Source organism: Camelus bactrianus, chromosome 12, assembly GCF_048773025.1.
Source record: "Camelus bactrianus isolate YW-2024 breed Bactrian camel chromosome 12, ASM4877302v1, whole genome shotgun sequence".
Classification (NCBI taxonomy): domain Eukaryota; kingdom Metazoa; phylum Chordata; class Mammalia; order Artiodactyla; family Camelidae; genus Camelus; species Camelus bactrianus.
The window spans coordinates 70,134,103-70,162,033 of NC_133550.1; the positions used below are offsets into that span (position 1 = coordinate 70,134,103).

General features: G+C 62.7%; 3 protein-coding genes across 17 annotated transcripts in view; all 3 read right to left on the bottom strand.

The window, feature by feature from the left end:
- Positions 1 to 1,192: 1,192 nt before the first annotated feature.
- On the bottom strand, positions 1,193 to 10,078 carry MAPK12 (mitogen-activated protein kinase 12). 5 transcript variants are annotated; one of them, XM_010957298.3, is made up of 12 exons: positions 9,722 to 10,071; positions 9,522 to 9,651; positions 6,791 to 6,849; positions 5,879 to 6,140; positions 5,747 to 5,776; positions 5,472 to 5,519; positions 4,842 to 4,956; positions 4,495 to 4,566; positions 4,285 to 4,364; positions 4,139 to 4,217; positions 3,872 to 4,045; positions 1,193 to 1,753 (listed from the first exon to the last, which is right to left on the bottom strand). In XM_010957298.3, the coding sequence occupies exons 1-12, from the start codon at positions 9,844 to 9,846 to the stop codon at positions 1,674 to 1,676; spliced, it is 1,254 nt and encodes a 417-aa protein (XP_010955600.3). In that variant the 5' UTR covers positions 9,847 to 10,071; the 3' UTR covers positions 1,193 to 1,673. The 5 variants fall into 5 exon arrangements, with proteins under 5 accessions (XP_010955600.3, XP_010955601.3, XP_045374284.2 ...); XM_010957299.3 differs by having other exon boundaries at positions 5,879 to 5,990; positions 9,722 to 10,070; XM_045518328.2 differs by lacking the exon at positions 1,193 to 1,753 and adding an exon at positions 1,760 to 3,508 and having other exon boundaries at positions 9,722 to 10,074.
- A 1,888-nt stretch (positions 10,079 to 11,966) lies between these two features.
- On the bottom strand, positions 11,967 to 18,680 carry MAPK11 (mitogen-activated protein kinase 11). Its single transcript, XM_074375825.1, has 12 exons — positions 18,412 to 18,680; positions 15,967 to 16,096; positions 15,779 to 15,837; positions 15,592 to 15,703; positions 15,480 to 15,509; positions 15,359 to 15,406; positions 15,170 to 15,284; positions 14,609 to 14,680; positions 14,290 to 14,369; positions 13,751 to 13,829; positions 13,491 to 13,664; positions 11,967 to 13,256 (listed from the first exon to the last, which is right to left on the bottom strand). The coding sequence occupies exons 1-12, from the start codon at positions 18,525 to 18,527 to the stop codon at positions 13,177 to 13,179; spliced, it is 1,095 nt and encodes a 364-aa protein (XP_074231926.1). The 5' UTR covers positions 18,528 to 18,680; the 3' UTR covers positions 11,967 to 13,176.
- Positions 18,681 to 23,072: 4,392 nt separating this feature from the next.
- The window catches only part of PLXNB2 (plexin B2), a 29,997-nt gene continuing 25,138 nt past the window's right edge, over positions 23,073 to 27,931 (bottom strand). For 10 of the 11 annotated variants that reach the window (XM_074375829.1, XM_074375830.1, XM_074375826.1 and 7 more), the window contains 13 exons: positions 27,580 to 27,646; positions 27,283 to 27,429; positions 26,479 to 26,635; positions 26,232 to 26,332; positions 26,069 to 26,153; positions 25,760 to 25,914; positions 25,525 to 25,685; positions 25,295 to 25,442; positions 24,759 to 24,823; positions 24,507 to 24,582; positions 24,047 to 24,121; positions 23,815 to 23,954; positions 23,073 to 23,734 (listed from right to left, as the gene is read on the bottom strand). In XM_074375829.1, coding sequence (XP_074231930.1) covers positions 23,850 to 23,954; positions 24,047 to 24,121; positions 24,507 to 24,582; positions 24,759 to 24,823; positions 25,295 to 25,442; positions 25,525 to 25,685; positions 25,760 to 25,914; positions 26,069 to 26,153; positions 26,232 to 26,332; positions 26,479 to 26,635; positions 27,283 to 27,429; positions 27,580 to 27,646 — 1,342 coding nt within the window. In that variant the 3' untranslated portion in view covers positions 23,073 to 23,734; positions 23,815 to 23,849. The remainder of the gene's footprint in view (positions 23,735 to 23,814; positions 23,955 to 24,046; positions 24,122 to 24,506; positions 24,583 to 24,758; positions 24,824 to 25,294; positions 25,443 to 25,524; positions 25,686 to 25,759; positions 25,915 to 26,068; positions 26,154 to 26,231; positions 26,333 to 26,478; positions 26,636 to 27,282; positions 27,430 to 27,579; positions 27,647 to 27,931) is intronic. The other variant, XM_074375827.1, reaches the window with a different exon arrangement.

Here is a 27,931-nt window from a genome sequence, read left to right on the forward strand (position 1 = left end):
ACCGAGCGGCGCTGGGGACTGAGCCCTGGGGGCGGGCCTTTGGGGGCGGGTCCGTGGGCAGGGCCCAGGGGTTTGTAGGCGGGGAACTGGGTGGGTCTTTTACAGACAGGGCTTGGGCAGGGGTTCTGGATTCACGGAGGCCGGGCATCTTGGAGACACAGCCCTGGAGGTGGGTCTCTTGGAACTGGGGCGTGGGCAGGGGTCCCGGGGTCTTGGAGGCTGGGCCCTGGGGCGAGGGTGCCCCTGACAGGGCCCTGCTGCCCGCCGCCTCGCGTGGACCACCAACGTTCTGGTTAGGGTACCGGCGGCACGGGTGGCTGGCGGCCCGCCAGGCTCGGGGAAATGTGCTCGCCGCACAGCCAGTCACGGAGGCTAGGGAACGGCGTGCTCTGATTGGTCAATCTGAGCGCGTGGTCACGAAGGCGGGGCTTGCTGCAGACAGTCCCGCTTGGATCGCTGGGAGCGGGGAGGGTCTGGGCCGGGCTCTGTCAAAGAAGCGCGGGACGGGCCCCTGGACAGAGAAGGCCGGTATCCACTGTAGCAACTCGTCTGACCAGCTGTACGTCTACCCGACCGCCAGGTCGGGAGAAGGGAGACAGCCTGGCCCCAACTTCGGCGCACCTACCAGGGGGGCAGGTGGGAGGAGCCAGGGTGGCCGCAAGAACCCAAGGTTGGCCCCTGACTCAGATGCCGGCCCTCGGAGACGTCGAATGGCCTGCCGAGGGCTGCGCAGGCTCATGGCCCAGGAAGGGGCAGGAAAAGCGCACAGAACCCATCCTTCCGCTGTGGGACAGCCATCTGGAGGCGCCTAGCTTGATTGACCTTGCCTCCCCAGGACCCAGGCCTTGAAGAGTGCGGGGAGGCCAAACATCGGAGACTGAGCCCCATGTTGGACCCTAACCTCCTACCCCCATCAGTCCCTGCCCTAGGCCTGGTGCCAGTGTCTAAGCCACTAGAGGTAGGCCGCCCCACAAGAGGGGCCGGGCCAAGCCCTAATGCAGGGTCACCAGGCTTGGGGCTTACTGGCACAGGATGGAAGAGAGGTGGGCACCAGCTTTGTGACCTGGGAGGGAAGGCCCAGTGGGCCAGGACAGGCCTGAGGCTCCCAGGCCGGCCTCCTTACTCTATACAGAGCTGCAGTTCAGAAGCCTAAATTGAGATCCAGCCCAAAAATCAGGAAGTGAGGCCAGAATGGGAGCTCTACAAAAAGGTTTAGTTCCTTCAAGCCAGGTGGCCATATCACGTGGCCAATTTACATTCCAGGCTGGGGTGCAGGAGCGTCCACACCAATGCCCCCAGGAGACACATGCCTGAGTCAGCACCCCACACCCTCCCTGCCCAAGCTGGGCCTCAGCACAGTCCAGCACAGGCAGGGTCAGGGGCCTCGCCTTGACCCCAAAACCCATCCTGCCCCACAGGCTCTAGGCTTCTCGCTGCACCCTGGGGGAGGAACCACGACTCAGGGGTCAGAGCAGGCATCCTGTCCAGAAAACCCAGACACTCCTCCGCAGCAAGTGGAGATGGGACCTGAGAGAGGTGGCAGGCTTGCAGGAGGGGTTCCATGGAACCAGGAGGCTCCTGGGATGTAAGTTCCAACATGGTCATGGTCACGGTCATGGTGGCAAACAGGATCTCCGTTCCAGGCGGAAGCCCCAGCCAGGGCCCAGGGGTCTTCAAAGGGCTGTCTCCTTGGAGACCTTGGCCCCCAGCTGCCGAGGAGGCTTGAAGCTGAGCACCTCTTTATACGTGTCACCTGGGGCCAGGAGAGAGCAGCAGAGACAGTCATGGGAGAGGGGTCCTTCCCTGTCACCCAGCTCCCACAGTGTACACCGGGCATGGATGCAGTGACCAAGGCGAAGCACTGGGCCCAGCTCACCGGGTGCCACCCAGACCAGTGGTAAGTCCTGTGACACCCCACTCAGGTAGGGGTGGGAAGAGCTCCCAGGCCCAGAGCATAGGCTGTTAGTCACTGACCTAGGGGCCCACCCCCCCAAAACAAGAGTCAGAGATCACTGCTGGGGCATAGGCACCAGATTGGCTCCTTTGTCCCACACGTGCAAGTCCATCCCGGGCCACGGCCGCTCTCAACCCACCCGTGTCCATCCACAGGGACTGTCCACCTTGATGGGGCTCCTGTAACCCAAACCCACCACCCCTAGCATGCCCTTGGCCCTACCGCCCACCGCAGTGAACCAAGAACATCCTAGGAATGAAAACTAATGTGCTCACTCAAGTGGAGCTGCTCAGGGTCCCACCAGGGCACACCCCAGCTTCCAGATCCAGAATTTCTACGAAGGCTCAAATGAGCGAGGAATTCCCACCAACTACCTGCAACATCCACCTTCCTTGCCTGCGGTCATGTTCCCTGAACTGTGTTCCCAGAGTGAGCCGCCCCACAGGAAGGGTGGGGAGCCTGCTCTGTCTCCCCTCTGAGCGGTCTGCAAAGGGACAGTTCCACTCAGCCTACCCCAGTGCTCCCACACTCACCTGACCAGGGGAGCACCTGTTCTGGGGACCACTGGTCCCCACAGGCCCAATGCAGGAAGGACTCTGCCTTCCGAGCCGGTGGTCTGTGTGGTTTGCCCAGCATGTGACACAGGTCATTCCCACCCCATGGGGTGCCCCCCAGGCCCGTCATCTAATCCTCACACGGGGGCCAGTCTACACGGAAGGTTTGTGTGAGGAGGCCACTGCTGTAAAGCTGGCTTTTCCCAGGGAAATGAGGTAATGGGTTTGCATTTCTGATCAGGGCCTCAGCCACAAGGAGGTCATGTTTCCTTTTTTGGTCCTACATGGTCTGTAGTAAAAGCAAAAGCTCTTACTACGGTCTGTGGTGGGAACCGCAGAGAAGATCCTGTGGCCTGTGGTTTTCAGGTTATCTTTTTTAGCAATGGAAAACATAAACACAAAACACAGCACAGATAAGGGCGGAGGCCCTGCTGGAGGCACCAAGAATCCAATGACCCTGAGGAACGTGGTTTGAGAACCAGTCTTTCCAGCCCCATCCCTACCCCCATATGCAGGACCATGACCCTGGGTCTGAGGCAGAGCAAGGATGAGACTAGGATAATGGCAGCCACGTGCTATAGCTTCAACGGTGCTAAGCGCTGCCCTTAGGCATCCCTGCACTCCCAGGCGGGTCCTGCAGCCACTGAGGGGAGACACCTGCTGTCCTGGAGTAGACATGGGTGAGGCCCATTCCAGCATGGTGCGTCAGGACCCCAGTAGAAGGAGGCCTGGGGACTGGCCAGGTGTCCCTGAGCCCAGCCAGAGGTTGAGCAGATGCTGGCAGCCCTCAGACAGGAGGAGAAGGGTCCGGGTCTAAGGGGATGGCCAGTGCGAAGCCGGGAGGTGCAGAGCACAAATGGAAGGGGGTCTGAACACCCAGTGGGGCTGGAGGGGTTAGGGATGAGTAGCAAGAAAGCGTGAGGTGCTATGGGCTGCCCGGGGCAGACCTCATCCCGCTGGCAGGATGGGGGGTGTGCAGCTGTCCACGTCGGGGGGCAACCTGAAAGGGGCAAAGAGAGGCACGAAGATTCCAGAGGTATGAGGAGCGGCCCGGGGGAGTGGGTGCTGAGGGGCTCCACGGTAGCCCAGTCTCTGGCCTAGTCGGGGCGGGGAATGCCAGCAGGCCTGGAGGCCCGGGGAGGCTAAGTGCTCACAGCTGCCCTGAGCTTACAGCTGCCTCCCCAGTTTCCAGAATTCATCTCCTGTTTGTGCCAAGTCCTGGCCACGAATGCCCTCCTTTCCATCCTTCAGCTCTAGCCAGAGGTCACCTTGACCAAGAGACTCAGCTGCCCTCTGACCCCCTACTCTGTTCCTGGGGTTGAGGGACCCAGGATCCTGAGCCCTGCCAGAGCCCCTGACTCACGCTTCCACTCATCCAGTGTGCGGTCCACGTCATCAAAGGACTCATCGTACTTCTGGGCCTTGGGCTCGTCCTCCGTGTCCTGCAGGGCCTCAAAGTAGGGGTGGGCCAGCGCCTCGGCTGCCGTCACCCGCCGCTCTGCATCTAGCACCAGCATTTTCTCCAGGAGGTTCACGGCTGGGGGGTTGGGCAGATCAGGCTGGGCCAAAGGGAGGCTCCTAGGCCCCAGGCCCCTGTCACTGACTGCATGCCCACCCCAGGCCCACCTACCCAGAGGGCTCGCATTGGTCAGGATGGAGGCAAAATCCTTCTTCTCCAGCTCAGGGAGGCCCTTCATATAATTCTTAGCCTGTGTGGGAACAAAGGGTGAGGGGCCAGCCCCCAGCTCTCCGGCCCACGCCCAGCTCCCGACTGACCTCATCGCTCTGCAGCCTCTGCACAAACTCGGCAGGGGGCGTCCCCGTCACCTTCATGATCTCCTTCAGCTGGTCCAGGTCTTTGCCAAGGTCAGGAGTACAAGGTGGGGCCAGAGAGCAGGGCTCACCTACCCCAGAGCTGGACAGTGGGCCCGGCCTGCCCCCCACAGGTGCAGGGCAAACCCCGCCCCTGCCCCAGGTGTAGGATACGGTCGTTGCCTTTGAAGAGTGTCTTCCCTGTGATCATCTCTGCCATGATGCAGCCCACTGACCAGATGTCCACTGAGACAGAAGCCCCTGCATCAGGGCTCTGGGGACTGGGGAGTGGGGCACACATGGACTGGGGTGGGGGAGATAGGCACAGGAGTGGGGGCAGTGGAGGGGGCATGGACACAGAAGCCATCTAGCCTGCCATGCCCTGCCCAGCTCCCAGCCCAGCTCAGCAGCCTCCCCACAGAGTAGCCACCATGGGCTTCCCAGGAAGAAAGAGGGAGGCCGGTGGGCGCAGCCCAGGAGGCTGGTGCCAGTGTAGGCTGGGGCTCTGGGCAGCTTCTCACCCGTCTGTGTGTAGTGCATCCAATTCAAGATGACCTCGGGCGCCCTGTACCACCGGGTCACCACATATCCAGTCATCTCGCTGTCTGCCTGCCTGGCCAAGCCGAAGTCCAGGATCTACAGTCAGAATCAGAAAAGTGGGCCAGAGGGGCCCCCGGGGAGTGGGTGGGCCAGCTTGTGGTCCAGGGACCCCCAAAGAGGCTGGGCACATCAGGGCCTCCTGCAAACCCTCCCGGAGGACAGTGCACACAGCCCAACCAAACTTGCCTGCCCACAACCCTTAGGAACAAGCACCCTGGAGGCTCTCCTCCACCTTCTCCTCTACCCCCTCACCCCAGGAAATGGCCAGCACCTGTGGGGAGGCCACCTCAGCCCTGCCAGGCTCAGGCCTGGGGAACCAGGCACACTTCTCGCCCTTCACTTCAAGCAGGTCTGGGAGTGTGGCCCATGCCATGCCCATCAGGTGCCTCCCCAGAGCCCAGAGGCTGCTCAGCCACTGCCCAGATGGCTGGGGTCTGGTCCCTCTGCCTGGGCCTGGGCCTGGGCCAGCCGCCTTCCAGGCCTGAGCGCCAAGGGCGAGGCAGGCAGATGGCCAGGTGTGAGATGAACCGAATCCCCAACCCCATACACACCTTCAGTTCACAGTCCTCATTCACTGCCAGGTTGCCAGGCTTCAGGTCCTGGGGACAGAAGGAAGATGGCTGTGCAGGCCTGCCAGCCAGGATTCGAGGGCAAGAGCCCAGGCCGCACCTGCAGCCCTTCCGGAAGGGTGGAGGTGCCCGGCCCCCCAGGGCTGAGTGCAGGCAAGTACCCCGTCAGGCTCCTCCCAGGTGAGGAAGGAGGCTCCTGAAGTCAAGCCCCTCCCAGGCCCACAGTCTGGGGAGCTCCCACCACAACCAGGACTCACCCTGTGGATGATGCCAGCATCGTGGATGTACTGTGGGGACAGCAGAGGGGCAGCAGTAGTCAGCTCATGGGGACCTCAGAGCCCTGGCCCAGTTTAGGGGTTCCACCCCTCCAGCAGCCCCACACATCCCACCTTCAGCCCCTTCAGCATCTGGTAGGCAAGGAACTGGATCCGGTCCTCGCTCAGCTTCTCATGCTTCATGAGCTTGCCCAGGTCGGTACCCATGAACGGCATCACCAGGTAACTGCAGGGACAGGGCAGGCATCCCCGAGGCACCCCGAGTCCACCTCCCACGGTCTCCTTCCACCCCAGCAGCTCCATGATGTAGGGCAGTTGGGGACTGTGCTCTGGGGATTCCCCAAGGATGGCAGGCCATGCTAGGGGCCGGGGCTCCCTGCAGGGGACGGTGGGAGAGGAAGAAAGGAGGGAAGCGGCTGCGGGTGGCGGTGGGGCAGCCGGACGTCTGGGTCAGAGGGGCAGGCTGGGCAGGTGGACGGGGAGAGACAGAGGGAGAGAGTCAGCACCCCACCAGGATAGGCCAGTGTGGGCCCTTGATCCCTGCAAGGTCAAGCAGCAGGGAGCCTGTCCTCCCCAGCCCTTCCCAGGCCCTTGGCCGACACCAGCGTGAGTCCAGGGGTGGCCGCCCGGGCAACCACAGGGCAGGCTGGCAGGGCAGGACCACCATGGGTCCCTGTCACCCCTCCCCTGCCCGCCAGCAAAGGTCAGCAGCTCCAGTTACAGGCCACACATTTAGTACGGACCCGGAGTGCGGGCCTGCTAACAAACATTCAGACCCAAGGCTCCGCAATAGAGGAGCAGGCCCAGGTCCACCCAGCTGGACCAGCCCCGTGGGTCCTTGGGGTACGTGGCAGGGGGAGGACTGTGGTGTGCTGAGGGGCAGGCAGTGTGCACCCCAACCCCCGTCAAGCTGCAAGGAGAGGCCCGCCTCAGGCGGTGCCCCTGCCAACCCCAAACCTGAGGCTCACACCCAGGGGCCACCCAACACCGCCTGCCCTGCCAAGCCTGCCCCAGGCCGGCGCTTACAAGTCTGTGAAAGCATCCAGGGTCTCATCGGGTGTGAAGACATCCAGCAACCCAATCACCTGGGGAGGAGGCCAGAGCGCCAGGTGGGCTGGGGGCAGCCAGGGGCACAGGGCCGGGCACACCCTGGTCCGGGTAGGAAGGCCCCTGCAGCTGTCCTGGCCTCCCCCCCGTCCACAGGGCCTGGCTCTGCCCGCTGGCAGCTCAGCCCAGCCCTGGCACACATGCCCACAAAGACTATTTTTGGATGGTGACAGCCGGAGTTCTCTGGGGGAGGGGCAGCTCCCAGCCATCCAAGGAGCTCTAGACCCTTGGCCCTTCCTCCACCTCTTCCTATCCCCATTGAAGACTCAGGACCAGTGTGGTGACAGCCTACTAGGGGAGAGCCGACATCTGGCAGGTCTTTCCAGGGACCGTGCCTCTGCCAGGGGGGCCCAGGCCGGCAGCACTATGACCAAACCACAGCCAGACCTGGCCCCGCAGACCTCTGGTCAGGGGGGATGTACAGCAGACAATGTGACGACTGGCAACCGGGGGTCCGGGTGACAGGGCCTCCGGGAAGCCCAGTAGGCCTGTACCTCAGAGTGGCTGGAGGGGCAGGTGGATGTACTGGCGGGGCACACCTGGCAGAGGCCATGCACGTGGTGGCCTGGAAGGAGGGAGAATACTTAGAGAGTTTGAGGAACACGGGGAGAGAGGCCAAGTGGCTGAGGACCAGGCCAGGGAGTAGCCAAGGAGAAGCCAAAGGGAACCCGAGAAGGCCCTCAAACACCAGGTGAAGGTTGGCTTTGACCCTAAGAGCCACTGAGGAAGGGCTTAAATAGGCGTGATGCTGAATGTGTCCCCTGGCTGCTGTGTGAGGACAAACCAGAGCAAGGTAAGCGTGGACATGAGGTGGAGGATGAAGGGACAGCTAGGTGACCAATGCAGCCACCAGGGCCAGAGACATGGGCAGGGGAGGGGAACAGAGTGGGGCATCCAGAGAGGGGCATGAAGGCAGGTGAGGCCTGGGGCATGAGGAGGATGTTTTAGCAAGAATCCCAGAGGTTAAGGGGAAGGTCCATGGGGTTGATGGAGACTTCTAAGCTTCTGGTGCAGATGGAGGCCTGGAGTAGGGGGAGGGGAGGGAGGAGGCCTAAGTGCGGGCAGAGGGGCAGGACCGGGGCAGATGGTAACTCCTCCACCTACCGCTGCGCTCAGACTCTCAGAGCCCATTTCCTCCCAGGAGAATGGGTTTATGAAAAGCAGAGTGTCCCAGCTGTGGAGCGGGGCTGGAGGCAGGAGGGTAGGACCCACCGGCACAGTGGGGACGGCCCCAGCACAGGTTGGGGAGTAAGCTCCCAGAGGAGGGGGCTGAGGCAGGTCAGGGATGGGAGGCGACTGAACAGAAGAACTAGTGACCTTGCTGGACTGGGGTGGGGTGGCAGAGAAGCCGTATGAAGCCTCTGGTAGAGGAGTCTACCCTCACAGGGACAAGTCCTGAGTGTGACCAGGTGTGACCCGGAGGTAGCAAGGCCCAGGCTGGGCTGGCGTCCACCATGACACCACGAATGGATTTCACCAGGGAAAGGTCAAGGTTGGAAAAATCAGAGAGAATGAAGGACCCATCAGAGGTGGTAAGAGGGTGGACACTGGACAGGGGCTGAGGGAACAAGCTTCATAGGGGACATGAGGACTCATTCTCCCAGGGGGAGACCAGTGGCTCTGATTACCCAGGAGGTGCCAGGGCATCTGTTGGGAGCACAATCGGCCATGGTCTGGGTGCCCCGATGAACAGCCCTCAGGCTGGGTGAGAGTGGCTCATGTGGGAGGGGGAGAGTTCAGGGCCACAGGAGGACCTACATGGAGGAACGAAGGAAACTCCCCTAGCAGAGAAAAGGGCCCTTTCCGGCAGCCACGTCCCCCAGAGAGGCCAGTGGGCAGTTCCGTGTCGTGTCCCGTGAGCAGGTCTGGAAACAACACAAGGCCTTTCCCTGGTGGGAGCCAGACCCGCTCCTCCCCCAGTCTGTGAAACCCACCCTGTGGATGTGGAGGGTCTGTGTGCCGCCTACTGTGCCCAGTGCCCTCCAGCGCCCTAAATCCCTCCACTGCCAGAGACTCCAAGGCTCTGAGGCTGCCGAGCTGAGATGCAGACACCCAGTCCATGCCTCCCTCAGTGTTCCCAGGAGCCCCCAGCTCCTAGGGCTGGGGTTCAGGAGGTAGAGGGGCAGAGTAGGGTCAGGAGTGGGGCTGGAAGGGCTGGAGAAGGGGGACCAGGTGGGCCTGCAGGGGGATGCCCAGAAAGAGGGCCGAGGCTCAGTGCCCCTTCCAGGAAACTCACTCCTCCCACCCGAGGTCCTCTCACCTCAGGGTTTGGAGTGGGACCTGGAAGATCCCCTCCGTCTGGGCAAGTGGCCATCCTCTGACCAGGACCTGGGCTGAGGAGCCAGATGTGGCCCCAGGAAGAAGCCAGAGAACTAAGTCCTCCGCAGGGACTGGCCTAAGAGAGGACTAGCCCCTGGGGAAGCTTCTCTCTCAGGAAGAGCGGGGGCTCTTCCTCCCTACTCTGACACCCCCCAACCCTGTTCACGGGGGACACAGCCCTGACCGCTCACCTCTGCCCCCATCACACAGGGGCGCATTCTAGGGTCTGGGTAGGGGGGGCCAGGTCTCCTAGGGCAGGCCTTTTGGGGAGAAGGGCGATAAGCAGAGCGATGGGCGCGGTGTTCCGAAGCCGAGGGCCCACGCGACTCACATTCTCGTGGCGCATGTGCTTGAGCAGACGCAGCTCGCGGTAAGCGCGCTTGGCGAACAGCTCGGACTGGAAGGGCCGGTAGAGCTTCTTGATGGCCACCTTGACGCCTGTGCGGCTGTCCACCGCCGAGCTGCGGGGCGCACCGCTTAGCGGGAGGACTGGGCCACCTCGCCCGGCCACCCCGCCCGGCCTGCGCTCACCATACGGCGCCATAGGCGCCCGAACCGACGGGCTGCAGGTCCTGGTACACGGCGCGCACCTCCCAGGCGGTCTTGGTCACCTCCTGGCGGTAAAAGCCGCGGCGGGGGGGCGGCTGAGAGCTCATGGTTGGCCCGGCACCGCCCCCGCCGCAGACCCCACGCCTCGAGGACCCGGGACCTAGGATCCGCCGAACTCCCTGGCGCGCGCCCCGGGCCGCTGCTCGGGCAGAGCCAGCTCCGCGCCGCCCGCCGCCGGGGCGCCCCCGCTCCCGGCTCTCGCCTCCGGGCTCTCCGAAGCCGCAGACCCCAGCCCTACCCCAGTCCCGGCCCGCGTAGTGCTGGGCCCCTCCCCTACCGGCGGACCAACCGGCCCCCGGGCAGCGCGCACGTGACGCCCCCGCCCGCCCTCTGGTCCCTCCGGAAACCCGAGGCGGCCGCCACCGGGGAGGCCGGAGAAAGGGGGGAGGGGACGGAGTGGGGAAGGGAGCTGCGCCCGAAGCTCAGTCCCAGACTAGACCCAGACGCACCCCCGCCCGTCTCCGCACTCGGGATGAACTCCCCCGACGGAGCCGAGGTTGGGTGTCTGAACGGGGCCCCGTGGGGCTCGAGTCTCCTCCTTGCAACCATGCCCCCAGGGCGCTGGCTCATCCTGGGCCGCCTGAGCCTGTCGACTTCCACCCCTAGCCCCAAATCGCTGTCCACCCGCCCCGACAACTTCCACCCCGCGGCAAACCCCCACCCCTGAGGCACCTGAGCTGAGCGCCCCAACCCCCAGGATGCCCCTGACGCTGGAGCTAACCGGTCCACCCCTCAGTGTGCGTTCCCCAGCACCTGTCTTGCCGCATCCTCCTTTCCAGACAAAGAGGTTAATTCTGTCTCCCAAAATCAGGTGGCCTCCCAGGCCGGAGCAAAGAGGGCGGGTCCTGGAGGTCCCCCTTGGGCCCCCGTGGATCCCTCCTCACCACACCCCTTCTGCCTGCGGAGCCTGCTTCAGACGCTTGCAAGACCCTCACTTGTCCCACCCCTGCCCTGCCTGGGCCCTCTGGTTTGTTCCTCAAAGCCCGGCCAGAGCCACTCCACTCTCTTCAGGGTGTGCCTGACCCCAGGAGTGAAGGGGGGGACCTTACTGGGGCTCTCCCTGCCCCCCCCCTTGCCCCTAGGTGGGGGCATCATCCTTTCACAGGTCTGGTCCCATCCCGGACCAGACACTCCTGGAGGACAGAGCCCCCAGCTCCCCCCGCACCGTGTCCTCCCCCAGCCCAGGGACCAGGTCGGGGAGGGGGCGGGTAACAAGACCCCCAGCGCCCCTGCCCCGCCCTCTAAGCCCAGCCTGCCAGCCGTGAGTCGGCAGCTCAGCAGCGGCCGGGCCAGAGCTGCTTTACACCTGGGCCGCCACAGCCACCCATGTGCTCAGGACCTGCAGGCTGGCCAGGGGGGGCAGCCTGGGGTCACTGAGCCACAGCTGCCTGTCCTCACGCCCTTCCTGCCCTGGGCTGCTTGTGGCACTCCACCTGCCTCCTCCAGGAGGCCCCCAGCTGGCCCCTGACTCCCTGTGGTGGGACCCCGGGGTCCAGAAGGGTTTGGGTTCCGTGTCAGACTGGACTAGGTAGGGCATGTCCCAGTTGTGTGCCCACCCCCGACCCACCCCTGGCAGGACTTGGCCCAGCCTGGGCTCCTGGGGTTCTCCAGGACCTGAGGCCCAGTACTCACGCTGCCCTAGTGTCTGGAGGGCCGACTTCCAGGTGATCTCCACCCCTCAAAGGCCTAGGGCAAGGACAGCCAAACACCACTATCCTGGGGATGCCCTGCCTGATCCCCTTTGGGGCCCAGGCCCTCTCGGCCTGAGCGGCAGTGAGCACTAGGGGCTGGCAGCTCAGTGTGTGTCCCAAGGGCTGAAGCAGCCCTCTTCCCCTTAACCAGGAAGAAAAGGAAATCTCCCCTCACCATCCCTGACCCTGGGGAAGGGCAGTCCTTTGCTCCTAGACTTCCATGTCCTCCCTGACCACTGAGAGGAGGGGGCAGGTGTAGATCTAGACCAGAGCCCGCCCAATGACCCCCAACAGGGCAGTGGGGTTGCTTGTTGGGGTGACATCACACTCTGTCCACCTTGGATCCAAGTGGCTCTCAGGGAGCAGGGAGCATACTGAAGATGGCTGGCTGTCAGACCGGGGACCCGAGGGACACAGCCACCCCTCCAGGCAGTGGGGGCAGCGGGGCAGCAGGACCTGGAGCCTGAGACACAAGCTGAGTGAGAGGAAACCCCCTTTATTGCAAAACCCTGGTGCAGGCACTTATCAGACCTCCCTGGTCCTGCGAGGTGAGAGGTCACCACCTCAGCTACCTGACAGAGAAGCCCCTAGAGGGAGGACCCACACCCCCAACACATCTCAAGGAGGGTCCTGTCCCAAAGCTGGCAAGGTCAGCTCCACTCTGGAAGGAGGGAGGACAAGAGCCAAACCACAGACCAGAGCACCCAGCTCTCGGCCGTAGGGCCAGAGGGTGGGCAGAGGTAGGGTGGGCAGAGACGTCTTCATCAGCTTGAGGACAGGGGCCAGGATCCAAGTCCACGTGGGTGTGTGCGTCCTCAGGGCTGGACCCCCCTATGCCTGCCAGCCCTCTGGCTGGCATGGGACCTTCATGTCTTAGAAACCTGCCGCTGCTCCCACACCCAAGGAGAAAGGGGGCTTTGTTCACACGGTTGCCCCTGGCGAGTTGCACAGCAGAATCTCAGCAGAGCCCTCCACCCTGGCCCGCTTCAGGTACCGGGGGAGAAGAGGCAATAGTACAGCCACCCCAACTTTGGCCTCCTGCCCATCATGGCACTGACCCTCAGGTGCCCACAGATTCACATGCCTGCACCTGCCTTGACACATGAATTCCAGGAGTGCACATGTGTCACACGCAGCACAGGTGAACGCATGACTCCAGGTAGCTGTCCCAGCCCTGCCACCCACAGGGACGATCCTTTGAGTCCCAGCACTTTCCAGGGGAGCCCCTCACTTCTAGGCTGAGCAGCTGTGACCACCAAGACCCCTCCCTTTTTCTCCAGAAGGCTCTGGCCCCAATGCACCACCCGCCAGAGGCAGCCCTCTGGGACTGAGGAGCTCTGGAAACTGACATAGTCCCAGGGGGAGCTCTCATGGCACCCAGGTCCACCAGAGTGAGGTCCCAAAGGAGACCCAGGATGCTGGGAGGGGTAGCAGAACCAAGGGATCCAGGATGCTCTGCCCAGACTCCTACATCCGTGGCTCACACACATGCAGGTGTTCACAAGCGTGCAGACTCCCCATAAGGAGTGGGTGTGGAGACAGGGGGATCCCGGGAGAGGGGTCAGCGCTGCTGGCCGCAGAGGTGTTGGGAGGCACCCCTTGTGAGAACCAGGCAGCTGAGGAAGGTGGGCAGGCAGGCTCAGGCCCCTCTTGGAGTTGGGAGTGTAGTGGGTGAGCAGCATCTCCTCACTGCTCAACTTCCAGGCTGCCCAGAGGCTGCGGTGGTTCTGGGGGCTTGAAGCTGAGGACCTCCTGGTAGGTGAGCTCTGCGGGGGGAGGGGAAAGGGTAAGCTCAGGCAGCCATCAGCCCAGGCCCACCACCCTCTGAGGGTAGCCTCTGCCCGTGGGCTCCTTCCTAGGCCTGCCCTGTGCTGTCCTCAACCCTGGAGTGAGTGGGGTCATGTTGTCACCCGCCCAGACCACAGTCAGGAGGAGCTGGAGCACTTCCTGCAGGAACAGGCAGTGCCCAGCCTCTGGGGGAGCGCAGCCCTCGGGCCCACCCTTCCACTCCTCCACTGTGCGCTCCTTGGCCTCGACGCTTTCATCGTAGGGCTCAGCCTCAGGTTCATCCTCGGGGTCGTGGTACTGGCTGAAGTAGGCATGGGCCAGGGCCTCGGCCGCACTGACCCTCTGGTCACTGTCTAGCACCAGCATCCTTCCCAGGAGGTCCACAGCTGCAGAGTAGTGGGGGGGTGGGCTGTGGTCACCTCCACATCCGGGGTTGATGTGGCACCCAGCCCAGCCCAGGGCCCATCCTCACCCAGGGGGTTGGCTCCGTGGAAGATGCTCCTGAGGTCCTTCTGGGGCATGGGGGGCAGGGACTGGATGTATGTCCGGGCCTAGGAGCACATGGGAAGGGCCTGGACGGGCTGTTCCATGCCTAACTTCCCTGGGCCCTAAAGCAGGCAAGGCAACGGCTTGCCAAGAGAAGCCCCCAGACTCACTCACTCCAATAGGCCTTGGCAAGGGCCTGGGCAGACCAGAGACTTCCCTGCTTTGGACCTGGTGGCTCCAGCACCACGCCTGGCCCTCGATGCCTGTGGGACCTAGGCCTGGTGCCATTCCACTGTCCTTGGCCAGAGCACTATCTGTGCCCAGATTTTACCCTTGCCGTCCCTCTTGCCAGGAATGTCTTCCCTGTTCACCTGTTTCCCCCAGAGGGGTCAGATGCCTGCCTTGTGGTCTGTTCCACTGTGACCCATGCTCCCTACGTAGTACCCTGTCTATTCCCACAGCACCCCTTCCTCCAGAGTGCCTGGGGGCTGGGTCAGCAGAGGGAACTGGTGCCCGGTGACTCACATGTTCCGAGGATATCTTTGCCAGAACCTCAGGGCTGGGGGTGCCCACCACCTCCATGATGCGCTTCAGCTGGTCAATGTCTGCCGGGCTCAGGAAAGACCCAACGGCCAGGCATGGACTCTTCCTGGGCTCTAGACTCCAGACCTCGGGGCACTGCCCAGAACCTGCACTTCCATAGCTGGTGATAGTGAGCCCAAGGTGGCACAGTGTGGGGCAGGGGAGGTAAGGCTGGCCAGAAAGGCCAGGCCCACCTTCCTCGACCCCCACCCACTGGAGGGGACCCTGGCTCAACCCTCCTCCCTAACTGGGCCAAGGATACAGTCGTTTCCTGGGAAGAGGGCCTTTCCCTGGAGCAGCTCAGCCATGATGCAGCCCACAGACCAGATGTCCACTGTTGGAGGAGGCGTCTCCATCAGTCCGCCCACCCCGAGTCCCTCCTTGGAGAGCTGGGGGCCGCTGGGACTGCACCAGCCCAGTGGCCCTTCAGTCACACCTAAGCCCAAAGGCAGGCCTCTCTCCTCTAGACACAACGCCGGGGAAAGGGTTAGCCCTAGACCCACCATGTTCTGCCTTTCTTGAAGGTCTATTTTGTGGGGGGGAGGGGGTTAATTAGCTGTTTGTTTGTTTGTTTGTTTATTTGTTTGTTTATAATGGAGGCACTGAGGATTGAACCCAGGACCTCCTCCATGTTAAGCACGCGCACTACCACTGAGCTGTACCCTCCCCACCACATTGAAGGTCTGTTTTTGAATGCTGGTCCCAGACTTTGTCCCCCAAGACTGGACACACACCCTAAGGTCTTTGGCCTCTGGGTCCCACCCCCAACCCCTTCCCAGGCCCTCCGCTCCCACCAGGCTGCACCGACCCAGGGTGACATCACCTGTCTGGTTGTAATGCATCCAGTTGAGCATGATTTCAGGTGCACGGTACCAGCGCGTGGCCACATAGCCAGTCATTTCCTCGTCAGCCTGACGCGCGAGCCCAAAGTCCAGGATCTAGGGTGACCCGCAAGGATGTCAACACCCCCGTGTCACTCTTCCCTGCCCACCGGGGTGCCCCTGCCGCTCACCCTCAGCTCGCAGTCCTCGTTCACAGCCACGTTGCTGGGCTTCAGGTCCTGCGGGGCAGGTGCTGCGTGAGCGCAGAAGCAGCAGCTGCAGGACCCCCACCCTCGCCTGCGCAGCACCTACCCTGTGGATGATCCCCGCCGAGTGGATGTACTGCGAGGGTGAGACGGCAGGGTCAGGGTCTGCCCATGGCTGCTGCCCGCCCTCCCGCTCTGACCTCTGCTCCCGCGCCCACCTTCAGCCCACGCAACAGCTGGTACACGAGGAACTGGACATGCTCGTCGCTCAGCGCCTGACACTTGACGATGTTGTTCAGGTCGGCGCCCATCAGCGTGGTCACCAGGTACCTGGGAAGGGTCAGGGATCAGCCTAGAGTGCCCCACCCCTGCGTCCTCCCCCGACACACTCTCGCCGCTGCTCACACTTCGCTGAAGTCCTTGATGGAGGTGGCCGGCGTGAACACGTCCAGCAGCCCGATGACCTGGGTGCAGAGGGCAGTGAAGACGCGGGCGTCCCCCCACATCCGACCTCTCTGTCAGCCTTCCGTCCCCCCTCCCCCCATCCCTGCTCGGCTGCCCTCCTCCTCGCCGCCACCCTACAACCGGCTCACATTTTCGTGCTTCAGGTGTTTGAGCAGCCGCAGCTCGCGGTAAGTCCTCCGCGCATGGATCAGCGACTGGAAGGGGCGCGCCAGCTTCTTCACCGCCACTCTCTGACGCAACTGTGTGTCGTAGGCTGAGCTGCAAGGCGTGCGCGTGAGGCTGCAGGCCTCGCTGCCTGTTGGCGCCTGTGTTGCTTGGCGGGCACCAGCCTGGTCTCCACACACAAGATCTCCAGCAAGGAAGCGCTCTGACAGCACTCACTCAAAGCCTCTCTTCTCCTCACCGGGGGTCCTGCTCCCCCCTCCACGGACCCCTTCACCCCCAGCCTGCCCAGCCCAGGGACCTGGCCCGCCCCACCTGGGAGCTCAGGGCAGGATGGGGACTTCTCTTGTCTCCTGGCCCAATGGCTCTTGCCAGGGTGGAAATGACAGGGCAGGAGAACAGCCAAGCATGTTCCCTCAGCGCAGCCCTCCAACTCCCCCACGGGCTGGCGGGGCTGGGAGGCTCCCTGAGGGGTTCCAGGGCCACTGCCAAAGCCCCTGAATATTCAAAATGTGGAGGGAAAACTGACCACAGGTGTTTACTGCATCATTTCTCACAGTGAGAAACTGGACGTTGGGAAATGGCCAGTAGAGGGTGGCGTCTGGACCCTCAGACCATTTCCCCTTGCCTGACTCCGCTCCCCAGAGGTCCAGCCCCGCAACCTCCACACCCACCTACTCTTCACAGGAGACGACTGGCATTCTCCTCAAACGCAAATGGCCTGGTCACTCCCACTCTCGGGATGGGGTTTAGGCCCTGCAGAAAGCTTTCCCTCTGCTGCTGCTCATCCCTCCCTTCCCTCCTACAGGTCTTGGACCTCCCCTCTGGGATCCAGCCCCCCTCAAGAGTGAGTGGAGCCTCAGGCCACCCCCCAGGCCCATTCCACCAGGAGCATTCCAGGAGCATTTCCTGCTGTGGGACCTGGGATGCTCTGGGGCCCAGGTGGTGGTGGAGGAAGCCCCTCCCTCCAGCCCATGACCCGCTGGGGAAGGTCCAAGTCGCTGCTGGGGTGGGAAGCAGGGGAGTGGCCCCTCATGGGGGTGGGCGATGGGGAGCAGATCCTTTGGTGTCTGCACAGTCAAACAACCAAGAATTAGCACTGGGTTGCCAGCTTCATCAGAGGAAGGAGGGCCATCACCTGGATGAGGTCCATGCCCAGCTAAATGCAGTGGGGAGGGACCAGGCCTCTCTTCAGGAGCTCGAACTCCCAGAAAGTGCTTCCAGCAAGGGCTCTGTCAAATCCCCTAGACCATTCACACATTGTCCCACACCCTTTTCCTGCCCTTTGAGGTCTCAGAGATGAAGACCAAGGCCTGTGGTTGGAATGGCTGAAATGGCCTACCTGAGGTTCCTGACAGCCAGCCAGTACAGTGTGAGATCTGTGAGATCTGAGGCCCCGGGGACCCCAAACCCCTGTTCCAGTCTCCAGTGCTGGGCTTTAGGAGGGGGGATAAGTACCGCTCTTAACTTTCTGCCAGAGCCTGAAGCAAAGCCCCACCCCCAGGGTCGCTGCCTCCCCACACCCATGACCTCTGTAGTGAACAGCAGCCACCTGGCCCTTTCTCAGTAAGGATACCACTGGGTTCTGGGGTGGAGCACCTTGCAGCATTCCCACCCACAATCTGCCTCATTGTCAAAACACTGCTAACTGCAACCAGAACTGTCTGCAAGCCCCTCACCCTAAGCCTCTCCAGCCTCCACCCCCTCCAGGTTGCAAAGGCCTCTTGGAACCCCACCCTCCCTCCTGCTTCCAGACTCCGCAGTCTGTCTGAGCCCCAGGGCTAACTACAGGGCTGTGGTCAGAGCTCGCGCGCGCTCGCGCTCTCTCTCTCTCTCCCTCGGTTGGGGGCAAAAATGGATTGTAGGGGGATGGTACACGCCTCTGGTCAGGCCTGAGCCCCATGCGGAGTCCTAGACCCCTTGGAAAATGGGGGAGGGGAAGGACCCACGGGGAAGCTTGAGGTCATTCTAAGGCAGGGGTCTTGCCCTCCCCCTAGCTGGACTCTTCTTTTTCAAACAAAACTACCCACTCTAGGGCGGGGGCATCTGCCAGACCCCGGGGCTGCCTGACCCTTGACCCGGGGTACCCCAGATGCAAGCTCAGACATTTAGGAGCCCGGGAGACCTGCCCTTTGGCCGGCAGTGACGCCGCAGGATTCGGGCCTGGCGGGGACGCTTCGGGTTGGCGGGGACGTTGCGGGTTGGAGGGGCGGGAGGATGACCCCTCCCCCTGCCGGGGAGAGGCTCTGGTAGGAAAGTTTCCCCCAGACGCCCCTTGCCATTCATTCCTCGGATCCGCGTGAGGCCGGGGGAAGAGGCAGGGCGAGCCCCTCCCCGGGCCGGGAACCCTGCGCGGGGCGGGGAGGGGGCGCGAGCTCAGTCCCCCCACCCCGGCCCCGCCCCGCCCGTACCAGACGGAGCCGTAGGCGCCCGAGCCCACCGGGCGCAGCCCCTGCAGCCGCTGCGGCACCTCCCACACCGTCTTGTTCAGCTCCTGCCGGTAGAAGCCGGCGCGAGGGCCCGACATGTCCGGAGCGGCCGCAGCTCGGCCCGCGCCCCGCCCCGCGCCCCCCGCCCGGCAGAGCGGGAGCCGGCGGCCGGAGGCGGGGCGGGGCGGGGCGGGGCCGGGGAGGGGGTTCCCGCAGACGAGCGCGCGGCTTCCTGCCCCTCCGAGGCGGCGGCCGAGCGGAAATCAGCCTTCCCCGGGCGGTGCGGGCAAGGGGGGAGGCCAGGGAACGACTTACCGCCCCTCCCGCTTCTACCTCCCGGGGTCCACGCACCTCCCCAATATCCGCCGCGTCTATCCCCCGCGCAGCGCGACGCAGACCAGGCAGCCACCGCCTCTCAGGACTACGCGCCCCGCACCCTCTCGCAACAGCTCCCGCGCCTGCACCTCACCGCTCCCCACCTCCAGTCCCTGCACACGCCCTCCGCCTGTTCCGGACCCGCGTTTAACCCCCCTTCGGCCTGCTCGGGTTCGTGCATCCCTCTCCCAACACCTGCACCCCTCCCCCACCTGCATCCCCCTCCCCCAGCATGGTCCCTCAGAAATGAGATAGAATCCTCTAAATGAAAGAAGCCAGGGGCGAACCATGGGGAATAGTTTTAATCAGGACTGAAAATGCCCCCTAATGAAAGCTGGCATTTGGTTGGATAGGAACCCCTCTGCGGTGGGCAGATGGCGGCGCCTTGGATCCTGGGCCAGCCTGGCTTCCCTCCCCGGTGGAGGCCTTCCGGTCTTGGCCGTGTGGTTCTCCTGATAAACCCTCTGTGGTCTGATGTCGGCCTCCTGCAGGGCTGGCTCCTGAGCTGGGCCCAGCCCTCAGGACCAGGGACAGCGGCGGAATCAGGGGCCGTTGGCGTGTTGTGCCCATAAGAAGCCCTCCCCAAATGGGTCCTCCTCAGTGCCTGGTACCTTTCCTCCTTCTGAAACAGCCCTTTCAGCTGTCACCCCTTCCAGGAAGCCCTGACTTTCCTAGGTACTGAGGAAGCTGCGTAGTTCAAAACCACTCTTCCCCAGGGCGGTGAACTCCTCCCAGCACTGCACATTTCCTCTCTCCACCTGTGAAGGTTCACTTCTCACAGGCAGCTTTAACTGTGAAGGGGAATGTTCCCCATTTCAGCATCTGTCTAGAGCTCTGGGCCCCAGGGCATCTACTTCTGTTTCCCAGCTTAAAATGACAAGGGCTCAGAGAGCCCATTGCCCCGTAGGTAGCATAGAAATAGCCCCCTGACCCTCCACCCTGGGGAAACCGTGGGGAGGGGCTGGGCTGCTTCCTCCCAGGAAAGTAGGAAGTCAGGCTGAGTGCTCTACCTTAGACTTTCGACTTTTTCAAAACAAATGAAAACCTGACTTCTCATTTGAAATCTCCTGATTTTCAAATATTGGCAACCAAATTAAAATAAAACATGTCAATGTAGTACTAGGCAAATAGACACATCTGCCTGCGGAGGAAACCAGAAGGGGGAGGTGCGGGTGGCGGGTAGCCTAGAATAAGGAAGGAAGCAGGGTCCCAGTCTCAGCCACTCGCATGAGTTCGGCCACGTCCTGAGCCACCCCGGACCTCAGTTTCCTCTCTGGGAGCCGGCGTTGGTCAGCAGTGCCGGATGTCCCCTCCGCCAGTAGTCGCCCCGCCCGGGCCTCCTCCAGGCTCGCGCTGGGAGCGCCTTTCCCGGCCGTGCGAAGCAGGCTGAGGTTTTGTGTGGAGTTAATGGAGCTTCAGCTAAAGCAGGGGGAAGAGGCGGGAGGGAGCGGCGGGCCGTGGGAACCGGCCGCGCGCCGGGGGAGGAGCGGCCTTTGTCTGCGCCTTGGCTGGGTGGGACCCGCTGTGTTCCCATGGCGACTGGCCGCCCTTTCCCCACATGCCCGCTCCTCTCTCCCACACCGGGGCAGGGTTGTCTGTCGACCCAAGGGAGCCAGCCTCGGCAGGCCTTCCCCAACGGCTCCCCTGAAATCCCAGCCGTGAGTGGTCAGAGCAGAGCAGAGAGGAGCGGCCTCCGTGCCAGGCACAACCTTCACACTGTGTTGACCATTTAGCAAACCTGCCCTGGGCACAGGGAAGCCCGGGCAGACAGGTCTCAGCCAGGTTGCCCTCTGGGGTTGAGTGGGTGTGATACTGCAGGGGAGTGACCAGGAGGGTCAGAGCCTGGCAGGTGGAGCTGGGCAGAGCTTCCAGACAGTCCTGACTTTAGAACAGAAAGGAGGGTGGTGGCCGTGGGTGCAGGGCTGCGGCTGGCTGGGCAGGGCCACCCACGGGATTTCAGATGTTTGTTCTCACTGTGCTGCGCGTTCTCACAGTGTCGTCCTGCAGGGAGGTGAGGAAGACTGGGCCAGGAGCAGGGGTGGCAGGCCCTGCAGGTGCGAGGATGGGGCACGGATGGGGGTGATGCAGAAGAGCCACCTATGAGCCCTGAACCCTGGGCCCCGCCCCAGCCTCGTCATTTTCCACTCTCTACTGTGATTCCCTGCCATCCCTAAATACTAAGATCCCACCCTGACTCCACGTCCATTGTCCCTTCTTCAGAGGTCCGGGCCACCCCCTTTCTGGCCTTGCACTGGCCTCCTGCACTTCTGAGGCCAGAACGAATGCCCTAAAACGCTGTCTGGCTGTGTCACAGGGGCCACGTGATCGGGGGTGGTTCATGCTCTTAGCAGGCAAGCAGGGTGTGGTCTTGCACTGTCTTCTGCAACCTGGAAGGAAAGGCCGTCAGGGCCGCCTGCCCCTCTGCCCCTGCCTTTCCCCAGTCCCACCACTTTGGGAGGAAAATGGGAAGTAGAAACAGAGGGACGGTCACCCCTTGGTTTCTCAGCATTCTGACCACTCAAGGCTGGCCTGTCCACCCTCTGCACCCAACATCCATGCCCAGTTTCTCCCCTTCACTGGTCCTGTGGAAGGACAGCTCCCTGCCATTCACAATCTTGTGCTCCAAAGGGGAAGGGGACCCCACCTGTTGGACCTGCACCAAGGGGCTGTCTCAGGTCTCACAGACTCTTCCCCATTTTCATGCCTGGCTGCCAGTGGGGAGGAGGCAGTAGTGGCCTACAGGGGTTCAGACTAGAAACCAGGCCTTCAGCTTCCCACTTACCCTGCCCGCCAGGGACAATACTCCACCAGACTGCGCCACCCCTGTTCTGGTTTTGCAGTTCTTTGTTCAGATTTCCTGACTAGCTGGGCCTCTGGGAAGGGGGAAACCTAGTGTGGGCCATGGCACAATCTTTTCAGGGGTCCCTGGGGTGCGGATGTCAGTTGTTGGCCTTGTACCCCTTCCAGGTGTGAGATACGCACTCTTGTTCATTGTGGCTTGAAATTGGCTGCCCCTGTACAGGGTGACTTATGACTGAGGCTGAGCCCACTGAGACAGCCACAGTGGCTTGCCCCAAGTAGAGGAGACACAGGCTGGGGTTGCCTGCCACCAGCAACTCCAATGCCTGAGAATAAAGCAGCACACGTTGGGAAGCAGGTCACATGAAACCCAGACATGTGAGCACCTGGATCCAGCCATATCTGAAGCTGGGCCTTCACTTCCTTGTTATGGAGTTGCTAAATCCCTCTTCTGCTAGGGTCAGTAATCTTGAAGCACAAGAGCTCTCTCAGAGAAGGCCATTTCTGCCCCTTTACTGCTGTGTCCCCAGTGCCCAGGACAAGACATGTTGAATGAACAAGTGACAAGCCCGACACACTCATGTTGCATGTGTGTATGCACATATGTGCTCATGGCACGTGTGCTTGATGGCCACAGGGTGGCACATCTCTCATGGCTCCTGCCTTGCGTGCAACTTGGGGATTGGGAGCAATCCCCCTCCCCTGTTGCTTGACTCTGAGACAGCCCCCTCCCTCCCACATCACCAAACTTGCCCCTCGCCCTCAGGTGCACAACCCTTGGATCCTACTTATGTCCTGAGTCATCCTGGGATGGTTCATAGGACCCAGGAGGAGCCAACCCTAATGGCCCCACAGCCTTGAGCAGGGAGATACAGGGCTCTCTCACCAGGAACCACCCATGCCCAGTGGGGGCTACACACAGTAGGGGCTTACTAAATGTGTGCTAGGTGGACCAAACCTGTGAGGTTCAGGAAGGTCCCTGAGAGCTCAAGTTCCAGAGAGCTCATGCCACGCCCACCCCTGCCACCAGGGGCTCCCAGCAGCCCAGTCCAAGAGGAAGGGAAGACGAGGATGCAGCCACCAGATGGCGCCCAAGCTAGCCCAACCCACCGCCAGGCGGGACTGCCTCACCGCCCCCTCCAGAACCGCTGTCTGCTTCAAGATGGCTTTCAGGCCTGGAGCGCCACCCGGCTCCTCCCCAAACCCCAGCCCTCACCTGCCAGCCCTCGACACCACCCTGTTCTCCTGGGGCAGCAGGGCAGGTGTGCACTCAGCTGATGGCTGTGAGCAGGCCTGGCCCAGGGAAGCGAGGCACTGCCGGGTGTGGGGTGCGAGGCACACAGGCCCCGAGCGTGAGCTTGTAGGGCAGACAGTGAACAGCAAGGGAGGCCGTGAGGACAGGCCCGGGAATGGGGACAAGAGGACGGGGACAGCAGATCCATAGCCCTAGGAGGAACCCAGCCAACCAGCAGAGTGAAAAAGACAGCTGTATTTGATTTACAATTAACACGATTTACAAAAAGGGCTGGGGGCTGTCCTGGCGGAGCTGGTCCTGGCCACCCCAGACCTAGGCAGGGCCTCCAGGTCAGCCTGTCTGACAGGCTGAGACCAGGACCCCCAGTCTGCTGGGCCTCTTCTGGCCGCCTGGGCCTCGACGTCTGACGTCCAGCTTGACCTTTGAGGTGGGGCCTGCAGCACAGAGTCTACTCAGAGTGCCAGCGCCCCGCGGGGCAGGCCAGTGAGGTCAGGAAGGCATTGTACCGCTTTTCCGCCCCCCATCCTGGCGGGGCAGACAGACACAGTCTGGGCACTAGGTCCTGGGGGCCGCAGGCACTCAGACCCCATCCAAAGAGGCCAAACCCAGGTATCCGAGGCGGCTGCTGGTGCTCGGGGAGGGGGGCTGAGGCCCGACTGCCCCCAGCAACCCAGCAAGTCGCCGGGGGCGTAAGGCACGTTTTCAAAATCACTCAGGAAACTTGACTGGAGACACCTGATGCTGGTTCTGCAGGAGGGAGCTGGTGCTGGTGGGCGCTCGGCACTATTGCTCAGAAAGATGCTGTGTGGCTAGAAACACTGAGGTTGGGGCTCCCCCGCCGCACACACACTTGGAAGCCCAGGGGCTCTTCCTCTGCTGGAGAGAGAAGGGCTGAGCTGCTGACTCAGCCTCACTCCCCAGGGGCTGCCCAACGCCTGGCACTGGGCAGCACACACCTGTGCCTGAAGACCGTGATGGTGGAGGTTGGAGATCAGAGGTCGGTGACCTTGTTCTCAAGTGCAGCTGCAATCTGCTGGAGGCGGAAGGCCAGCTGCATCTTCTGGGCGGTGGGATCCTCCTCCAGGGCGTTGATGATCTTGGGGGCAGGGGGCAGGGGGCATCATGTCAAACCACAGCCAGGGAAGGGGCTGCCTGAGCACTGCCATCCCCGGAGGACCAGACCCCTACCTCATCGTAGTACTTCTGCGTGTACTGGCAGAGCTGGTGCAGGGCCACGAGGGTGTTCAGGGAGTCCGTGTGTGCCTGGGAGGATGGGGAGGGCTGTGTGACCCCACGGGCAGGAGGCCATTCCCCACGGGAGCAGGGAGCTGTGACAGTGGCACCATGCAGGCGGGCCCTACTATCAGAGCACTCAGGCACACAGGGTGCCGTGGACAGACAGACTGCCATCCACGTAGACACACGGCAAACAGGGCTGGTCCAGAGCAGCTCACAACCTCCCCACCACCCAACCCAGCACACCTGGTCAGACACAGGTGCCAGCCCCTCTGGTCCCAGCTCTGTTCTCTCTCCTGTGGGCACAGCCTCACCCGGCCCCGCAGTGTAGTCTCCTGCCCCGCTCAGAGGAGGCCTTCAGGGCTGCGTGGAGGGCTAACCCCAGGGGTTAGTATGCCCTGTGCCCCCTTACCCGGGAAATCTCTGCCAAGTGTGTGTTCATGTCCTGGTCGCTGACCTGCACCATCTGTCTGATCCCCTTGTAGTAGCTGTGGAGGAGGCGGAGTTACAAGGAGGGGAGGGTCAGCGGTTCCCGGAAGCAGGACCCGAAGCTACTACCCCCGGGGCCCTCCTTCTGATCACAGCCTGCACCACCCCGGTCCCCTCTGGGTGGGGGTTGAGGCTGGGCAGCCAGGGTCTGGCCAGCGAGGTAGGGGTCACTCACTCCTCCACCATCTTCTTGTAGGTGGAGATCTCCTTGGCGTAGAGTAGCTTGTTGCTGGGAGAGTCCTGTGGGGGTTGGAGCCAAGTGATGCCTAGGCCAAGATGGCTGGTGCCCCTGCCCTCGGGCCCTCACCTGCTCAGGACACCCAGAGGAAGGGGGGGTGCAAGGGGCGGGGTCCAACTGGGTAGGTGCCCCAGCCTGGCCATAGACCTGAGAGGAACTCCTTGTGCTTTTGTCATTTTGTAATCTGTAGTAAAACTCACTTTTTCTTTCCCACGGGAGGGGAAGGAGAACGGAGTCCCAGGCTGCCAGATGGGCCACTCCCCAGGGGACCTCCCAAGCTTTGCCTCCTATAGCCCAGGTACCCCACACCTGCCTCCCCCGTTCCAGCCCCAAATGTGCAGATCCACATCCCAAACCTCCTGGCATGTCCCAAACTGCCTTCCTCACCCCCATCACAACCATGTTCCCTGCCCCCTCCTGACACTTCCCAGTCCAGCCTTGTTCCCACCACCCCGTCTAGAGCGCGCACTCACGCGGCTCAGCTTGTGCTCTGTGCGTGTGCAGGCGTCCATGAAGGTCTGCGCGATGACCGACAGGGAGGCATCCACCACCTCGTGGACATGGACGTCAAAGATGAAATGGGGGTTCTTGAGGATGTTCACCCAGAACCGGAGGGGTAAACTGAGGCAGGACGACAGGACGACAGGGAGTGAGGGGCCGCTGAGACACTGGAGCAGGGCGGGCAGTGGGGCGGAGCCCGCACCTGTTGGTCTTCCAGATGTGGATGGTGTCCTCGTCCTTGATGTCGTGCTTCTCCGCCTGCTCGTCCAAGAAGTCGAAAAAGTACTTGACGGCGGGCGGCACGGCGAGCCCAGGCGCTAGCACGCTCTGGAAGAAGTTGTCCACGAACTGCTGCAGCGTGCCCTGCGGGGCAGGAAGGGGGCTCAGCACGCAGGCCGGTGCCTCCCGGGGCTGCCGCCCGCACCCTCCACACCCACCTTGACCGAAAGCAGGCGCGTCAGGTAGATCTCGGTGATGGCCTTGGTGCGTTCCTTCTCCTTCATGCTGCCACGCTTGGACTTGCCTTCATCCACCTCGTCCGCTGGCCGCACGAGGTGCCACACCCGGTTCTCCTCCTCCAGGAGCGCATGGCCTGTGGGGAGCGGGCGCTGGAGGATGAGGGCTGGAGCCCAGGTCCGGGGTCCTGTGCTAGGCTCAGCAGCTCCCCCCAGATGGCAACCAGGTGGACACTGGCTCACAATGGCCTCCAGAAGCCAGAAGGGTAGGGACAAGAAGAAGGGACTCACGCTCCCCAGGGAGGTCCTGCTGGCTGTCCTCAGGTTGCTGGGAGACCCCCACCTTGGACAGGATGAGCGTGGCTCCATCCCGGACCTGGGGAACACAGTCATGAGGGCAGGCCTCCTGCCGTGATCTCAGCAGGAAACCCGGCCCCCCCACACCCGCACTCACGTTGTAGTGCATCAGTGTGTTGATGCGCCTCCAGCGGCCCTCCCGCTGAGAGGTCAGGTCCAGGTCTGACAGGATCTGGGCTGTGGACCCAGGACGCCACTCTGTGGGATGACATGGCCCAGCTCCGGGAACCCGGCCACAGACTGTCCCACCCGGGCTCCCTCTTGCTGACCTCCCACTCAACCTGGCCGACCAGGGTTCCAAAGGCAGTACCCTTCCAGGGCACAGGCACACAGGAACTGCTCACCGAGGACCACACTGTCAGCCTTGGGCCAGCGGGAGCAAGGCTGCGTGCGGTACACCTGGTCGATGATCTTCTCCTTGACCTGGGAGATGGTGTCACAGTTGAGGACCTTGACGGGGATGGCGTCGACCCCTTCATCCTGGACGATCACGTTCACTGTCTGCCGGGGGTGACAATGACAGGCCAGTTGGGGAGGGCCCCTTGCCCTCACTTGCCACAGACGTGGGAGCAGCTTTGGGCCTCCCCTGACGGCTACACCCTCAGGTTGGCAGGGCAGGGGAGGGGGTATAGGTCCTGAGCCCTCACAGCACCCAGGGCCTCACCCTGTGCTGCCTGGCCTGGCTCAGCAGGACAGATGGCAGAGGAACAGCTCAGGGGACTGCTCGCTCCTAGGTATCACATGATACACAGCTATCACGGGAGCACACGTACAGCCCACACAGCCCACACAGCCCGGCCTCCCCTGGAACCCAGCGCTCTGGTGTCCCATGGCCCCGCCCCGTGCCCAGTGAGCATGCGCTCACCACCACACACTTGGTGTGCCCAGGTCCCACACACGCTGCAGCAGGCCGGGCACCCAGGAGGCAGATGGCTTGGGGTCATGACACTTACAGCCTCTCTAAGGACCAAGCCTGCTGGGGTGCCAGGACCAGGACCCTCCCTGGACACGAGTGGGCCCAGCACAAGGGAGTATGTTCTCATGCAAGTCCATGAAGGAGGTGAAATGAGCACAGCTTCTGGTCGGGAGGCTGGCCTGGAGCCTGGCCCTGAGGTCTCCCAGCAGCCCCCCTGGCCCCAGGCGCTCACCAGGGGTGCGTACTCCACGTCGTCTCCTAGCAGCCCCGTGTCATTGAGGGTGTACTTGGCTTTCTTCTGCACGGCGTCCACTGGCCCCTTCTCCACCTGATGCTTGATGGCCTTGAAGAGCTTGTACAGCGGCTCGCCAGCGCTGTCCTGGAGCAACGCAGGGCAGCGGAGCCTTGGACGGGACTGACCCATGCCAGCACAGGGAGCAAACCCATCCAGGTGGACACGGGGTGGACTTTGCGGGCTACAGTACCACCTCACCCCACCCCACCCCACGGCCAGGCCTGTGAAACCCACCTTGAGGTACTGGTACAGGCAGATAGACATCCAGTTAGACAGCATCCTCTCCACCACCGTCTCAGACCTGGAGGTGCAGACGCCTTGTACTGAGCAACCCTTCAGTGCCCCTAGGACCAGCCTGCTCTTCCAAGTACCCAGACCACTTCCATTTGCAGCCCAGCCTCCATCCAGGCCCTGGGCCTCCACTGGGATGTACACTACAGCCTGCAGTGACCAATCTCCCAGGTCCCCGAGGGTGGCCATTTCATCCTTCTCCCCATCCTACAGAGGGCCGATGACAATGGAGGGCAGCTGGTGACCAGCAAGGACCACCTGCTAGAAGGGACGCTGCTCCTGCCTCCCCGATCCC